The 18714-nt window shown below is 37.4% G+C and overlaps 1 protein-coding gene and 1 long non-coding RNA gene across 3 annotated transcripts; one reads left to right on the forward strand and one right to left on the reverse strand.

The window, feature by feature from the left end:
• Positions 1-520: 520 nt before the first annotated feature.
• Positions 521-17239, forward strand: LOC146478156 (uncharacterized). 2 transcript variants are annotated; one of them, XM_085112851.1, is made up of 7 exons: positions 522-760; positions 4470-4745; positions 6604-6701; positions 8520-8594; positions 10219-10809; positions 12174-12236; positions 14004-17239. In XM_085112851.1, exons 1-7 carry the CDS (start codon positions 562-564, stop codon positions 14136-14138), a joined length of 1437 nt encoding a protein of 478 aa, XP_084968977.1. In that variant the 5' UTR covers positions 522-561; the 3' UTR covers positions 14139-17239. The 2 variants fall into 2 exon arrangements, with proteins under 2 accessions (XP_084968978.1, XP_084968977.1); XM_085112852.1 differs by lacking the exon at positions 12174-12236 and having other exon boundaries at positions 521-760.
• Positions 1755-2717, reverse strand: LOC146478157 (uncharacterized). Its single transcript, XR_014865194.1, has 2 exons — positions 2410-2717; positions 1755-2066 (listed from the first exon to the last, which is right to left on the reverse strand). It is a non-coding gene; the product is annotated as an uncharacterized LOC146478157 (long non-coding RNA).
• Positions 17240-18714: the final 1475 nt, after the last annotated feature.

Consider the following 18714-nt stretch of genomic DNA (forward strand, 5'->3'; position numbering starts at 1 on the left):
TTAAGCTATTTCCTAAAAAAAAAAAAAAGTAATTTAATTGAGAGAGTATGCCATATTTGCTGAAAGTTTACGACCCATCCTGGGTGCCAGAGGTTATTTTTTCGCGCGTGCGCGAGAGAGTGAACCTGAATCTATCTATCCAGGGAGTAACCGCGGCGAAGCTTATGTATTTCATCGCTATTTTTAGTGTTCTTCAAAGGTGGTTTTAAAGTGCCTGCTCGAATCGTCAGTGGTACAGGGCCGTTTACACAACAGGTGAAAAATGGTACGGACCCGTTCAAAAGTGTTACGGTACCCATACCGTTTTTGTAAAGAAATTCCCGTGCTGTTTTAGGTGGAGCCAAAACAGCACGAGTATATCTTTACAAAAACTATGGGTACCGTAACACTTTTGAACGGGTTCGTATCATAAACGGCCCGAGCAGTCGTACTTTTAATTTGAGGTTTTCCCTCAGATCACGCGCGCGATGTGATGGTAAAATGATAATTATGCAAATCAATAAGGTGAACGAGGAAGGATTGGGGAGAGAAAAGTTGGACTGCCGCGATATCGATCTAAATATGTTTGAGCAGGAGTTGGAAGAGGAAATGTACAGTTCAGGTCAAACGCGAACACCTGAAAGCAAAATGGAGGTTCATGGTCAGTTAGAAATTGCACATGGGAGCGCTGGATCTTCTGCCGAGTCAGTAGATACCAAAACAACGACAGACCCTGGACACAGCGCGAAAATATGTGCCAACTGTGCAGACTTGAAAAAAGGTAATTATGCTCGCGTAGTAAATATACACTGTACACAGGACTACTTCTCCACTGTTATAAGTTCAAGTGGCTCGGCGGCTGGCCAGTCAAACAGATTAAGTATTATAACAGCGGCTCGGCGGCTCGCGTGTCAAATTCCAAGCGTGACTGGCGAGCTGTCGAGCCACTAACTTGTATAAACCTTACTCGTTCTTTAAACTCTGACTGGTTAATACTGGCGAGCCGCCTCAGTTATATATTAAATACCTCTCGAAATATATGGCCCTTCATTACAAAATTGCTTCGTACTTGCCTTAATATTTGTTGTGGTTGGTGTTAAGTAGCACAATGATCATGTCTCAGTGATGATGAAGCTTTTAAATACATAATATAAGCTTATATTTTTACTCTATATGTGGGATGTAAACTAAACTGAACTTAATTAATGCTGACGCAATTGCGTTACATCTCATAGAGGACCCATAGAATAAAAAAATAAATATATTTAATTAAGGAGGCTGGAAAGGGTTTCTAGCCTCCTGCGCGCTTGTAACCCACCCACGTTCCGTAAGCTGAATGAAACAAAATGTCACGTGTGCAGGACACCGGAAGTGGAAATGCAGCATAAATTTGTGCGAACCGGAAATAAAAGCTACAGGAAACATTTGTTTTTATTTTGAAATTTTGTGCAGTGACCTGTCTTGAATATTTGCATGCATGCCACATTCAGTATGCCACTTCAAATAGAAAATTATGTTTGGGAGAAATTTAGCTGGTAGAAATTTTTGTAGGTGAAAAAATGCCATGTTTTGAAATATCACAAGATTTACCAGATAACTTTTTCGCATATTTCCAAAGGAGTTAAAGAATTTAGGGTGCTTTCCAACAAAGCAATAAAAACGCTAAGTCACTGACTTAGTTTTTGATCAGCTAGATGTTACAAGTTAGAGGTCCTTTTTGTAGAACTGACCTGTTGCTGTGGTAACCGCAATAACATTTAGAACTACCTTTAACTCACTCTCTTCACAGCAAAAACAGGCATATTTTGACCACATTCCTATTTTATTTAATATTTCGAAAACTATTTACAGGAGAGTGCAAAGTTATACATCATTTTAATCAGCAATGATGAGGCTTTACAGGGAGAAAAAGTTTGTCTCCAAAGGAGCTCACAATATTTCACAAAAAAAATATAATTATCATAAATCAGCATCATTTATGCAAACAATTTTCACAAAATACATAAAATATGACCAAGAGGTCTGGTTGCAAAGAAAAGTTAACAAAGAAAATGTTCCTTGATGTATTGGCTACAATTCCTCCAAATCTGGTGGAGAAAGAACAAAAACAAAATAAATTACAAATTTTTGTTGATAACCATCTAATCAAATAAAAATCTACGTTTCCATAGCAACGGAATGCATTTTTAGACTTCAGCGTCACACACACGCTACATCGTATCTTCTTACCCTGACGCCCAAAACGAAAATTCTAACAAAAATTACCGAGCTTTTGACTCCCAAATGTTAACTCAGTGTAAAACTAAGATCTTCTGATGAAGAAAGCAAGAATTCAAGCGTAGCGAGCGGCTACAAATCATATTTTCCCGCAATTCAAGAACATATGCTCTGTTGCGTGTGAACTGCGTGGCGTCGTATGTTAAAGTTTACCTCTCATTTTCGCCTTCATCGGTGAGAAGCCGATCTAATTCACTTTCCTCATCACTTGACATGCCTTCTGGACCGCTATCTCCTTCATAGTCAAAATCTGTGTCTTCTTCTGGGCTGATTTCCTCAACATACGCTCTCTTTGAAGAGAACGCCATCACGCTTATAGTTAATCATGCAAATAAAAATTCGGTATGCAAAATTTATTCAACTGATCGCGATGAAACTCGGCCAGTGATTGGATAATTTTGTAGACTTCCTATTTGCCAAATATGGCATCAACCGGATGTAACGCCAATTTTCTACGAATTTTCGCGCTATCAAGCGTAGAGGCTCCATAGATTACAGGGCGTGAAGGGAATGAGTTAAAATATTGCCCAACACAGGGCTGTCAACCTCACACGTCTTCAAATATGGAGAATATGACTTCCCCGGACAGCAATTACAAAGAGCCTTACAGAGGCGTCCCATCAAGGCCAAATTCACGGGTTCAGTGGGCAGTGGGGGGGGGGGGGGGGGGGAAAACAAATAGTAACAAAAACAACGCTAAACATTTTACATATTCTTGTCAGCAAATTCGAGTCTACGACAAATAACAAACTTCATCATTTATCCGGGAGATTACAGACATAAATCTGGAGACCAGAAGATACGGCTCAAAATCTGGAGATTACAGACATAAATCTGGAGACCGGGAGATAAGGTTCAAAATCTGGAGACTCCCGGATTATCCGGGAGAGTTGACAGCCCTGCAACAACTGAGTTACAAAGCTGTTTATAGTTCGTCCGCATGATCAGATTCAATTTTTTATAATCTTTCATTATTTCACAAACATTACCCATTAACCTCAATGAAAAACCCTGACAAGCCTCTTTACAAAGCTTCAGATCAGTGAGACATGATATGCTACTGAACACCAACCAAAAAAAAAATATTAAACCAAAATACGGAGCAACTTTGAAAATGACGATAAGCTTATTGATTATAAAGCTTATATAAAAGCTTAACAAAGTCAGGAGTACAGGGCAAGTTGTCAGCCCCCTACATCCAATCAGATTCAATACGTGCCAAATTATTCACCTGACTTTGGCTTTCCTTTGTGAGGTCACTTGATGATTCACTGGCTTAGAACAATAGACTATTGTTTTCAGTTTAGTTTTGTCTACTTACTTATGTAAATTTTCTTCATTTTCTTGATAATGATGACAGGATGTCATCGAAACGTCAAAATCTCTCCGCGTTAGTTTTTCTGCTAAATTTAATCCGTTTTGATTAATAAATCAAATGATGCTTTGACGTCACACAAGTAGGGGTGAGTGGGTCCCCTCCCTCACGATATAAGCGACAAAGAAGGATTTTGATTGGCCTGCTTTTGTTGAAGACAATCACAACAATACATCCCGAGTAGGAGAGGGGAGAGTTTAATGAATAAATTATTGTACAGATTTGTAGCTACTACGCAGAAAAAAAAAAGAAATCGACCCATTTTTAGACACGGTATGCCCCTGCAGGGCATCCCGCGTAATTAATGGCATCTTGACAAAAATAATGATGATGCAGAGGTTAACCTACACATGGTGAATTTGAACCTGTAAATGAGTAAATGACTCCTTTCTTTCTTGATCAAAGCCATAAAACATAGAAACAAAACTTATTCACTGTATTCACTGTAGTTCCCAACAGGAAGTGTATCAAACATCTCCTTGCAGACTGTAGTGAAAACTTACATAGAAAATTATTGTGTGCATTTGAAGCTTGCAAAGTATGGTACAAAAATGTGTATGTTCCCTCTTCTGCCTAACATATGAAAGGAAACTTAGTTTTTTTTTTCATCTATTTGAGACAACTTCTTGACTTGTACGATACCTGTATGTGTTGTAGGTTAAAATTAATCCCAGGTTAAAATGATTCCAACCTAGGTTGATTTGTATTTTCCTTTGTTTCAGATGTAAATTACCCAACCTTAACAAAGGAAAATACAAATCAACCTAGGTTGAAATCATTTTAAGCTACAACATGTGTTGTATCTTGCATGTAAATTTGATTGTGGTTCTTGTTATAGAAACAACAACTGATCCAAGAGATGCAGTAGTAACTGAACTGCAACTCTCTGATATCAGCGATGATGTAGGAACATGCTGGCGTGAGCTGGGACCGAAGCTCAAGATTGCAGGATCACAAATTAACAACATGGATGAGGAAAATAGGAAGAATCGGGATAAAGCCCATGCACTGTTAACTAAATGGCATCAGCAGGAGGGGAGGAGTGCTACAGTAGGATGTCTGGCGGATGCATTGTGTAGCATAGGGAAAAAAGGCTTTGCAGAAAAGCTGCTTGGTGGGTGAAGTTAAAAAAATGTTTCTGGTATTTCTCTGTGCATTTCACCATTAGGACTTTAATTAGTTAAAAAAAAACATGTGAACATTGAAACTTTGATAAGTAAAACCAATGCAACATAAACTTATTAAGAGTCCCAACTGGCAAAGAAGCATACCAGTTGGCTATAATTTTTGTACAAGCTGTGTGTCTGACCAACAATTTGAACAGAGAACTACCCTGAAACAAATCCAGTTAGTCAGGAAGGGAACTTTTTATCTGGGCCTCTGGATTTTGAGGCATTTAACGGCCAGTAACCGCTAGCCCTGCCATACCATCTGTCCAATCCTTGGATGGGATGCTTATAGACAATGGTGTAGTCTTTCACCGGCTAAGGTTAACTCAGCACTTTTACACCAAGGTAAAGAGAGTCATTGAATATGCCGGGGAGTAATTTAAGTTCCTTGCTACAGGAAACAACCTGATGATGCAGATACAGTCAACTCTCTCATAGCGACCACTTCTCGTAAGCGACCACCTCCCATAAGCAATCACTAGTCTACGTAAACAACCGTTTCTTTCTCAGTTAAATACTGTTTCAAGAGCTCTCTTGTAAGCGACCACCATTCAAATTTCCTAAGGGACTGCAACCACTTTTTAGGCCAGAAATTTGACATATTTTTTTGTTTTCTGCTTCTGGTAAGCGATCACCCAACATGATCATGTATGATCATTAGTAAATCATCACTCAGAAGTGACAAAAGTTCAATATTTTTTAATGACGCTTGGCCCCAGACTGCTGAGTTCAAGGATAACATGAGACATTGACAAGCACTGTACACTCTACTGTACTTTTCCCGAAACTTGTTACATGATTGTGAAGAAATCAAATAAATTGGTTTCTGTTTGAGTAATTTTTGCTGATAAGGTAATATTTTTATGTAATTAATTAATCAATCCAGTATTAGGTTTATTTTGTTGATCTTTCCCTTAAGCGACCACCTCACATAAATGACCACTTTGTCATGCCTGCAAGGGTGGTTGCTTACAAGAGAGTTGACTGTACTGCCTGCATTGCAAGGCCAACAAACTTTTGGACTTTGAAAGTCAAATTAAAAGTCTGATGCACATGTGTATTAACCAATAATTAGAACCATTGAAAGGATTGAGACATGTTACTCGAGGTAGGGTTTCTATGCCAGAGTGGTCATACCCTAGCTATTACTTCCAGTTTGAGCTCATAACCTCCATTATTGTGCGATCAGATTCTGGAATAGCATTAGCCAGCTGACTCTCTGACATTTAAGAGAGGTGCCAACAAGCACCTTTTTTTTAAAAATTGGTGGCCTTATATAAAGCAAACCAAATTAGAATGATAGGCTTATTGGGAGGTTCTTGCTTGAGAATTTCAGGACATTCCTGTTCCCTTTCAGCCAGGAACTTAATTTGTTTTTGATTAATTTAATTAATAAAAGCAGTGAGAAAACCATTTGACAATGCCATAAATTATATGATCAATGCCCGTCAGTCATACAGTCATAGATGTAAAACATAACATGGTCAAGTCTGGTGTCAGATGTTAAAATTTAGGTAACTAAATTTTCACCTTTAATTTTCTGGTGTAGACATGTACAAATGATAAAAAGTTATATACTGTGACAAGTTTATTATTAGTTAAATTAATTATTTTGTTTTCACTGAAGGACAAATAACTGACAGCCCTTCTTGTCCAGTTTATAACGCATGAAGCTTACGTGTGTTGTGAGGACGGTATGAAGTATTAATTTAGTATTAATAGTGCAGTTGATGTGTCATTGAATGTTATCTAGAATTATTTTAATTAATACTGGTTTATTTCCTTTTTTTTTTCTGTTTTTAGGAGTCAGTGATCTATGGGTGCCCACATTTACTGAAGCCTCTGAGGGTGAAGTAATCAGTCTAAAAGTTGTGTGTACCTTGAATGCCGAGCTGGACAAGGTGAGTGATGTTTGGATGTCTTTTAATTTTCAAATGCACTGTTCAGTTCTGAACTTGGAAACATTCTGTAGATAAAGGGACAAAGTGTAAATGCAGTACACTGACTAAACATTTGCCCTCCTGATCTGCTCTGATAGAGCTTAAAGTAATATTCCATTGTCAAATTGCATTGCTCATTCTTACTGTTCATAATTTCTTGCTACATTGGCATGCACACAACTTGAAAACATGATGTGTTAATTTCCTTTAAATGCTTTAAGTCCAGCCAATTTTTATGGTGACCTATCTTTTTTATCTCGTTATTTTAACTTACCTATTTTCCTCTTTACTTAATAAATTGTAGGTTTAGAGACTTTTAGAAAAAAATGACGACAGAAAAATGAGTCATTGCCCACGGCTTGCAAGCACAAAATAGTGATACTCTGAACATGCAAGAAACATTTTTGGGTTGATCCATACAGCTTCATATTGGGCTTCCCCGCCAAAAAATTTATGTCATTAATTAATATACTGCTTTTATATGCTTCATACATTCTATGTATGTTTTTTCAGCTGATAAAACACCTCATACTAATGAGGAGTGTTTTATCAGCTGATAAAACACTAATATTAAATGAGGAGGTTTATCAATATAAATTAAAGTCACTGCTGTATCATCGACCATTTGATAGGTCACTGGGCTTATGAATTATTAATGAGTTTTTGAAAGGTAATTAGCATGTTTATACAGCCGAACCTCCCTTTGCGACCACCTCTCATTAGCGACCACTTTTCCAAAATACCAAAAGTTTTCAAATCAAATCACTACAAATGAAACCTCTCGTAGGCAACCACCTCTCGTAAGGGACCACTTTTAGAGATGATTGTTTAAAATTTTCAGTTGTTTTTAACCTCCCATAGGCGACCACTTGACACATAATCTGCTGTATCTCTCATGGGCGGAAATTGAAAAATGTGTCGCTGTAACAAATTGGCCACATCATTACAGCAGACGCCATAAATCTCACAGTTGGAGCTACTGGAAGTGTCTCCCAATAATAATTAGCTACATGTAGCAATGAAACAATTGATAAAATATGCATGCACTATACTGTACACTGAAATAAACTTTAATCAGATTAAATACCTTGTAGGAGAGTCCAGCATGTCGAGCTGTCGTGCAGTGTGTTATTATTTAATACCTAATGTCAGTGCACATTTTAAGCTTTAATTAAACTGACAAGCATGGCCTCTGAGAGAATAAAGTGCTTTGAACTGTCCTGCAGCAGTTTATTGTTAGCTCCAAACTTATCGACGCACAAGTGTGGGATTGTTTTGCAACCTACAGGCCTGCTGGTGTTTTTAATACTTGTTAACACGTACATCACAGGTTCTATAAAAGAGTTGTTAACTTTTTGCTTATGTTCTGTTCCCTGAAAAATTTAGACAGCGCCACATGGAGTAATAAAAGAGTCAAGTTTTTTTCACAAGAATTGTCTCAATCGCTGTATTAAGTAATTTGTGAGATACAAATAATAATCACCAGAAACCCTAAGATTTTTTGCCTAGAATAATTTTGGACCAGTCTTAATATATTTGTAGCTGAGAAAAGTATTACTATGGGTTTCGATAAGCACTGGCAAAAGGGTTAGGTCTCTGCAATTACCATATGTAAATTGTTCGAAATTTAGACCCCCTGTGACCTGACCTCGGGTAAGCGACCACCTCCCGTAAGCGACCACATAGCCTTGACATTATGGGTGGTCGCTTACGGGAGGTTCGACTGTATTTATTTAATAGTTTAAATTGTAATTAATTTTGTGATCTCTCAATTTACAGCTGATGTTGTGTGAAGATACTCAAGGAAATAAATTCATGGTAACAGGATGTAACAGAGATTGGAATTTAGAAGAGGTGATTTTTTATGTTTTTTGTTTTGGCAATAATTCAAATGCAGTTCTTAGTCAGACTGAGTTTAGTTCAATGCAAAAATGGCTTGCTGAAAAAATGAATTTCTACTTCAAATTCAGTGGAACGACCAGTATGATTATTAATGACTTGTACATAATGACAGCAAGTACATGCATGTACAGTGAGTCACAGTATCAAGTACAGCAAAGTGGATGCTAATGCCTACAGTATCAGTCACAGGTTTATAGGTGGATTGCATTGCTGCCATGTTGGTGTACAAAACAAAAGAACATTATTTTGCTCAGTGGTTTGCATAAAAATGGAAGGTAGCTCCCAGAGGAGAAAAATCTTATTGTTCCTGTACACCAACATGGTCGCCATGACGTCGCATGTAAAACATCTTGCATTTGATTAATTCATTTCAAGCTTTGGGTGTAAGCAGCACATTGGGTTTGTAAAATTCATCCTTAGTTGAGATTTAAACTAGTATACACCAAAGTCCAGAACCCTGCTTACTTAAACTTGGTTTATAACTCAAACTCTCTACTCAAACAAGATACAATTTTCCCTGGATTTAACCCCATTTTTTCAATCATTTACTGGCAGCTAATCATTTGAAAGTCAAGAAAGAACTCTGATGCCATCACATTTCTTTCTTGACTTTCAAAATAATAAACAAAATGCTTTGCTTGTAGTTCCCCATAAATGGAATTTTGGAGTATGACGCTGTAGAACCCTGCCAATTTGAACTCCTAAGGGAGACAAAAAATAGTTCGAGTCAATGGGGTTGATGTTGCACTGATTTCAAATTAAACCAGGCAGTGTTAATGATCATATTATTAATGAAATATTGTGGTTGTCTCATTCCCACGTTCCTGCATAAGGTGCATTAAGTAATGTTTAAAAAACGTGCAGGAGTGTTTTATCGGGTTTAAAACCGCAAGGCGCAGCTGATAAAGCACGTGCATTCACTTTGTGAGTGTGTTCACATTCTTCATGATAGTTGAGGATAGTTTTTCCTGTTTGACCACATGCATGATAGTTGATGATAGTTTTTCGGTCAGCTGTTCTCTCCACCAGCGCTCTCAAGATTAATTTTCAGTTAGTTCTTCCAACACTGAAGGAAAATGAGGCAGGCAGCTGCTTTCTTTCGCTGCAAAAAATTCTTCCCTGCAAAGTTTTGTTTGCGATGTTGCCACTCAGCAGGTGCCGAGAGGCTCACGGTAAACTACCATCAATTGCCACAAGTTTGTCCAAGTCGTTTGACAACCCGCTTGATAGTTGATAATGGCTAATGATAGTTTTGATTGCAATCACCAACTATCATCAACTATTATGAGCCATTTGACCAGGGCTTTAATATGCACATTATAGGTTTGAGCAGACTATTAAAATATTGTTACTTTGATCTTTATCAAAACCATCTGGAAAGGTACTCCTTTTGAAGCAACCCCCTCTCCTTCAGAGATTTATAACTACTCTTATTTTTTGTCCGGCCCCTACCTCTTGCATTTTCTGGAAACCATCCATGGGTGGGTCGGGGGGAGCGTTTTTCTCTGGAACCACACATTGATATTGGGGCTCATAAAAAAGGTTAATTTCAAATGCTGTTACCTTTGTCTTGCAGATGACTAAAAATGCACAATTCCTAGAAACTGTAGTCACAGCTACCCAGGAGAAGGGGAAAACGACAGAACAAAAAAAGCAAGAGAACTTGAAGCGCATTTCCACTGATCTTCAATTACTGGACCAGCAGTTAAAAAGAATTAAACATGATTTCAGTGGTGCAGAGTCTTGCTACATGAATGATGATCCCAAAGAGAACAAAGAACCATCAAAACAGCTCCAGCTGCAGGATGGTGGAAAATTATATCAATTTGCAGAGTGTTTGTTATATTCCTGTGAAGAGCAGCGTGCATTTTGCCAAGGAATTTACGATGTTCTTATCAAGCTGATTGCAGAGTTTCCTCAGCAAAGTAACGACAATTTCATGTGCATTAAGCAGCTTTTTGACTTTACGAAGCAATTGAAAGATCAGGGAAAAACATTTTTTGGCAAAATTAAGCAGTTGGGTGGTTTGAGGCAGCAGTTGAATGAACCACAAGTGGCTCAAGAAGAAGAATTGGCCAAATGGAGCAGGAAGCAAGAAAAACAAATTGAAGAAGTTGAAAAGCTGCTGTCCAACATGCTCAGTCAAGGACAAATTGAACAAAAACAGGTCAGTTCCAGGGTTTTTACATCACCACCCCTTTCAATCCACCATACTACAGAAAAAAATGGCGGGTGTACATTTCACCGCAATACTTTGCAAACCTTACACAGCCAATAGGCACATAGAAAGCCATATTTATTTGCAAAACTCGTCCATGTACTAACAACATTCTGTATGCTAGGTAATTTAAAGATTTTACAACTTTTTTGTGGGTTTTATGAACGTTTTTAGGGTTTTCGTACCCTAAGAACTATATGGATAAAAGTACCAGTCCCCATCTTTTTCAGTATGGTGGATTAACCCAACTGGATTTGTATTTTTCTGGATGTCAATCAAAGCAAATGAAAGAATGTGGAAAGATACAGACAAAGTTGATCTTGGTTGTTTTTTAAGACTTCATTTACAGTGGTTCATGGCACTGAGAATGCAATCATTGTTACTTCAGTCTGTAAGTTGTGAAACTTTGGCAAGTGAACTGAAGAGTGAGAAGCAATTAAGGACGGTACCTCCTAATACAGCAGTTTTTTTTTTGCCATTTATGACTTTGTGGGAAAAATCACATCTTAGCAAGGGTCATTGGATTCCAAAATGAAAATTGGGGGGCATACTAAGCACAAATTTTTTGAGAGATCAAATTTTTATAATATAAGCAACAAAAAGCACCAAAAAGTGTGAATATACATAGCAATATATGGCTCTTGTTATCTCTGAAAAATGCATGGCTACCCTCAATTTTCTTTTCAGATTTCAAGTGCCCTTGCTAGACCTTTAAGTCATACACTGGGTAAAAATATCTTTGTATTAGTAGGCATCTTCCTTAAGAAATTAGAGGTTCTTATATGCGCAGTAGAAAAAGGAGGTACTGTCCTTTGAAGTCAATGAAAATTCTGGGGTGATCTACTTGTAATATTGTGATGGACCCAATAAAGGCCATACATGGCCGTATCTTTACCAGAGGGAGTAGATATACACCTACATATACTTGGGGTAATTCATGCTATAAAAACTGACATTTATAGGAATTGCCCACCTGTGAACTGTGGTGGGCTGATCTCACCCCATAGTTCTTCCTTGTGCTCATAAAACAAGAAAGCTGTAGGCTGAAATTTAGAAATATCAACTGTTACCAATGTAACCAACTGCTATGATGTCACAATTATTGGCCTTGAATAATTTTAGCATCATAGCTGCAATGATATCCATAGGTTGTGAACATAATAGAAACACTTTTTTTGTAATCTTTCTTTTCATCTTTGTTCACTGTAACAGCTGAAGAAACCCCTTCTTATAGGCTCTGGACAGAGTATTTTGTTTTATTTAAATAGAGATTGGTGGATTCACAACATTTAAAGTTTTTTGTTCTATTTTAGAAGTTGCACAGAACAGCAACCGAGCCAGGTGGCAGAATATCGTCATTTAAATTTGCAAGAAAGGTAACTGTTAAATCTTTTTCCTTTTTTTTTCTGTTGGATGAAGTGTAATTATTAAATTAAATGACAGTGCAGTTTTATATAATAATATTATTATTGTTATTATTATTATTATTATTATTATTATTATTATTATTATTATTATTTTTTATTATTAGCCTAAGACAATACAACATTTACAGTACTACGCACTACTTATAGTACTTACAAAGTTACAATACTTACAGTGTTCGCAATACTTACGTACAATATCTTACAATATTTCGCTTTACTTGTAATATTTATAGTGCTTACAACAGTACACATACATTTAATAGAGAAAAAGAAGCCAAAAAGATAGATAATTATATAATAAATAAATAAATATACTAGATGAATGAAAAGAAAAAACCGTTTAGGGAAGTTAAAACAACTAAAGAGGAGTTCTTTGCAGCAAATGTATTTATAGAGAGAGGAAACTTATATTAGTTATATAATATTATTATGAAATTGAAATATTCTTGACTGGACTTTACAGCATCTACCGAGGATGAAATCACATGTCAGCATAACATTACATATAAGGCGCAGATGGCAATTTGGGATTTTGGCTGACTTTGTCAATTGAACCTGTCTTACTGCTCAAACTCGACAGTAATTTGCATATTTTGATCAAAATTCGAACACTGGTTAACAGTAGTTCAAAGTCTGCAAAAATTCATTAAATTTACAGTTGTTTTGGTCATGTTTGCCTATCCATCCCCTCCCTCCAAACCAAGATGGTCTTAAACTGTGAAGAGGTCTATACGTCAATGCCCAGTGATGCTTCTGGTTGCAATGTCCATCCTGGCATTTAATGCATTTATTTTAATGCTGATGGCAACTGGCTGCCTGGCTCCGTTAGCCCCTATGGTTATTCAAGGCCGAGCCAGTACTCTAATTTTATTTCTAATACCGGTATTTTTGCAATGAACTTCACATAAGGCAAGAGTACAGATAAAGATTGTTTTTGTTGTTGTTGTTGGCCTGGTTGCCTAGCACCCAGCACATGGTTACCTCAATGGGCAATGTATGGTGTGAAGAAGAGGACTTTAATACACTTTCCCTACCCTGTGTTTGGTGAGGAAGAAGGGCATTTCCCTTTTTGTTTTGAACATAACAGTGGTATGTTGCAAGGTGGGATAAAAAAAGGTTGCTATATGACTTTTAAATAATGTCAAACAAGTTTCGTATTTTTAAGACGAAATTAAAAGTACTGCTTTGTGTGTACATGACCTGGCCCCGGTTGTTCAAAGAGCGGATAACTCTATCCAAAGGATACATCGCTATCCAGCGGATAACGTGTACTCCAACCAATACATTTTATCCGCCGGATAGCGACTTATCCGCTGGATAGAGTTATCCGTTTTTTGAACAACTGGAACGTGGTGTAAGTGGAAACACTCAAGGCAGGGTTCGTACGCCGGGTCATGGAAAACCTGGAAAGTCATGGAATTTTAGAATTTCATTTTCCAGGCCTGGAAAGTCATGGAATTTAGGTGTGGGTCATGGAAAGTCATGGAAAATGATGTTTATTAAAAAGTACAAAATAAATTGGGTTTTTTTTGCGAAGAAAATAGTAAAAACATACCCAAAATGAAAGATGATTTCCAAGAAAATGGTCAAATTTAGGTCGTGGAAAACTTGGAGAAGTCATGGAAAAGGTCATGGAAAGTCACGGAATTTCAAAAGCTCAAAAGCACGCATGCTATTTTCTTTATTTCTTGTGTTTGATTGACTTTTTTTTTATAGGGGAGTGGAAAGAACAAAACAGTTTCTTCTAACAATCCCAAGTCTCAGAATCACGAGGAAGGCGGTGACGTTAACGACATATCAAGCCCTATGGGTGCTCTTGGGACATTTATGATGGACAAGGCAAGAAACTGAAGTAGCTAGTGAGAGGTTGTTTTTACGTTGTCTTTAATTAGAAATCTTGCATGGCCATGTTTTGACGTGAGCTTAAAGGGGAATTATCACGCAAATTTGCTGTCATTTCAAAACCCCAAAATGTTTGTCTGTCAGCAGAAACTAAGAAATAATTGTCAAGTTTGTTGTAAATTATCACCCCAGTGCAATAAAACTGTCGATTAGTGCCTCTAGTCAGAGACAGAGTAGGCCGGTATGGATTGAAACTTGAAAAATGTTAGGCTAATGTACATCAAGTTCTCGCATTTTTGTTTCCAAAATGCGCTAGAACAGATCACGAGTTGTTCCTTTCAAGAATTGAGTTCATTTCTTTCCTCTCGTCATTCTAGAATTATTTGGCAGCTGATTGAAGGTCTTATTTCATCATTTTTATCAAAAGATGCCAAAAACCCCATGATGCTTCCCCTTTAAGGGTTTAAACATGGAGCGATCCTATATACTGGCTGTACATGCGGTTCCAATTCGGCCAATTTCAAATTACTGGCCCGACTGCTCCTCGAATTGTACTTTACACAGTCCAGTTACCATTACTTAGCATATAATGTGGAAGTGAGTTCATGTATTTCAAGTCATTTATGTGAGTCCCTTGACATTCTATGGGAAAAATTAAATTTTTACATGGGAGGTGATAAAATTAGATAACTGGGACTAAATAAATCAATAATAACAATTAATCGTTTGTGATACAAACATTTTCTTAATATATTTAGGACTGTACATAAATGTCTCAAAGATTATTGTACATTATTGATAGATTTTTAGTGAAGATATTTTTCCTTTAGCTTTTATTATTTGTTCAGTTGAAAATTGTAGCGCTGTAATATTGTGGCTTACCAGTATTAAAATCAAATCATACTATTCATATTGAAACTCGCTGCAGATGTCTTTACAACATTATCGGCGATCGATTTTAAGACTCAAAGAGTACGCTATCTTTTAATATATTTTGTCACGGACGTAGTTGTAGAAAACTCCTTTAGAATTGCTCGTTTCAGTTAAAAACTGACTAAGTCTTGACCAATTTCAACCGTTATGGAGGCAAAGTTTCGCGTTAGACTTTTGCCCGTAGCCAAGAATGCTTGCTCCACGTTGTCTTTCTGCACCCTGCTCTATAAATTAGCTACCGGCAAAAAGGTTAATTGGCACTGAGGGAAATGCAACAATACGAGGTGGCCGTACTAAGCGGGTGTCCGTAAAGCGGGGTTCCACTGTAGCTTATTGGTTTACGAATAGATACAGAGAACAAATAGGTATGAGCCTTATCTTTGAGTTAATATATTGGTTAAGAATAGAAGTAGACAGGAAACAAGATAATTGGACTAAAGCTATGACTGACACTGAAGGAGATAAGCTTTGTACTGTTTCTTTTTACACTTGCAAGGGGCTTCTTACGGCCATATGCGACTTTACCTTACCCATACAGAAAGCCTACGCAACAAGACCCCAAGCTGATGCGAGTTAATTAATAATATTTAACATACGTTTGTCATATTTTCACCGAACCTATGGCACTGACAACCGACAAATGGCAACCGAATAGGCCATTTCCGAGTTGCTGTGAACCTCACTATGAAAGCGAGGCTAGGAGCAAAGCTTTTCATATGAAAATTAGTTTTTTTTTTTTCATGTGAATGAAAACTGATACTCAACGAAAACTTTGCACTTAGCCTCGCTTTCATAATGAGTTTCAAAGCAACTCGGAAATGGTCCATTACAAGATTTTCCGTTACCCATACTACCTTCGGTCTTGAAGCGTAACACCACAGGTGTTATTTAGTCTTTGTTTTCATAACTGGCTCACTGTGTTAACTGTTCGTTGTCAAGCCATATTAAAGACGAGAACATTGTTTTATTTAACAGCTTATAGACATGAGCTAATTTTTGTTCAAAACGTAACGGTAAGGATTGAGGGACATTTTGTTGGAATTGGTTGTTATTACAGTGCGAATTTAAAATTAAAATTAATTTCTAACTTTCTTGTTTAGAACAAGGGAATACAGTGAAACCCTGCTCTACGGACACCCGCTTAATACGGTTACTCGATCGTTATTACGGACAGTTTTCTTGGTCCCACTCCATACATTTGCCTTAAAATTAACTCTCTTAATAACGACACTCTGTAATACAGACACTTTTTCTGGTCTCAACGGTGTCCGTAATAATGGGGTTTGACTGTATTCAGAATTGAGCAATAATTTTGTTCCAAACAATTTTTCAGAACGTGAAAATAGTTATTCAAAGAGTTATTCAGTGGGAGCATAGATAATTCTTTAGTTTTTCATTATATTGAATCAAGGCGAGCAGACCGGCATTCATTTCAACAAAATTCACTTCTTATCTGTCTTTATCCCAAACCAAACCACAGTATAGGCAGTAAAATGTGGTTGTATTAACCAGTGCTCTTGTCCGAGTATACCATTCGTAAAATGTTTAATATTCCAGCTGTAAACAGCCAACGGTCAATCAGATGGTAACGTGTGAAATTAAGAAATAATTTCACGCGTGTTTTGTCAAAATTGTAATAATTTCCTGAGCCTTTTAACCATATGATATCGTTGATTACAAATTACGCTCACTTGTTTATCTTATCGAGAAACGTTGCCATAACAATTTTGTAGTTTCACGTGTGAAATTATAAATCAACGTTGAAATTTCGCGTGAAAATTAAGGAGTAATTTGTCACCCATGATATTTTATTTATAATAACACCCACCCAAACGGTACGAAAGAACTATTTAACAACCGTTGGGGAAAGTTTTGTAAAGATATTAGGTGAACACGAAGCTAATTTTCGTACAAATACAAGGCGGTGAATATAAGGTCCTATAATTTTTTAGAACAAAATGTCATGTACGTTTGGACATTTTTGTGCTTTACTATACTATTTTTCTTGTAAAAAAATATATACGCACGATTTTGCGTACTTGGTTGAAAAGTTTCATTAGTTATTTTTTCATTAGGCGCTGATGTAGCCAGACATACCAGTAGTTAGTCGATAGTTTGTGTTGGCATCGTACTGTAAACGATTTATCTGAAATAAAGTGTTTTTTTGTTGTTTCCAGTTTTTGTAGTATTTTTTTGTAAGGCTGTTTTGTGTACGACGTAGAGGCAAGTGCAACCATTAAAGGGAATTCGACTTTGAGACCTTTTTCACTCGGCGGCCATATTGAATCTCAGGAGAATAAAAAAGTTTATTTTTGCACGGCAAGCCTTGCACTGAATTCGCGTCTGGGCGAGGCTTGCCGTTCAAAAACAAACTTTTTTATTCCTCTAAGACTCAACATGACCCCACGTGCCAAAGGTCTATACAAGTCGCAACACAACCAAGTTGACTTTCCTTTCCTCATCCCCGCTGGTCCCAGAGCCTTGTAGCCATTCCTACCTCATGCAAACAAGAAAACGAAGCTTTTTGTTCCTGAGTAATTCCAGGCATGATAACCTTTAACTTGCCCACCCACTATATAGCTACCCGTCAACCAAAAATGGCTTCTGGTTGTTCAAACTGGACATCCAATCGCCATTTTAAGAGCCTACCGACACAATGAAACCACAGTTCTTTGGCTGGAACCCTGACCGTATAATCTGGCCACTAGACGTATCCTTTTTCTAATTAACGTCTGTGTGCAGGCTACAGTGAGTGCAATGTTGGCTCCCAACTTGTAAAGCCCCTCCTGTATCCTCTGTATACAACAACAACAACAACAACAATAACAACATTCTTCACTATAAAATACGCTTTTGAACAAAAATTTCGCAACACACTGTTGTCAAAGGCTAGCTAGTCGAGGCGGGAGTGAAGTGGAAGGAACAAGGTTAAAAAGGGCAAGAGCTAAAAACATACACATATACCAGGCTTACAGGTAACATGGTCGACATATACTACATATACACAGCGTAACAGGGGCAGAGTTCCGAAAGGATACGTAGCGGTAAGAACCTCAAGGTAATCAAGGTTGTATATCGAGATCACTTCACTCTTGACTACCTGCTGTGTCGATTGTCAGCTGGAAGAGTCTCATTCTCAAGAAACTCGCCTCTGGAGAATTATTTCGGATTTGCTGCTTTGGGGAGAACTAATTTAAACCTGACTTAAACGGCCCAGTATATGTTGCCTTACCCTTTCCTCCCTCTCTTTTATCCCATCCCCCTCAATAAAGAAACATGATTCTGAGTCATCATCAAAATTTTAAAAGCCTAGGCCGGGCAGGAGAATATCGTTCGTTATACCAAGGGCTTAGTTATATAAGGGTCCGTTATGGCCCAAGTTTTTCCAAGTTTTTATCATCATCATCATTATCATTATTATTGACAATCTAAATTTATAGGGAAAAAGAAGTCGAGTAATATTTCTCACCACCCATGATAATAACTAATACAAATAACTTGGATTCCGCACGGTCAAAAAGCGAAAAAAACACAAAAACCCCTCGCTTCAGGCCGATAACCCTCACTTATGATGTCTCCACTCTTTCGTTTACGCTGGTTCTTGTGTCGCGCGTGCAAAATGGGCCTGACGCGCGCGTGTTTTCCCGCGCTT

This window comes from Pavona decussata, unplaced genomic scaffold, assembly GCF_977016875.1.
Source record: "Pavona decussata unplaced genomic scaffold, jaPavDecu1.1 SCAFFOLD_67, whole genome shotgun sequence".
Taxonomy (NCBI): Eukaryota; Metazoa; Cnidaria; class Anthozoa; order Scleractinia; family Agariciidae; genus Pavona; species Pavona decussata.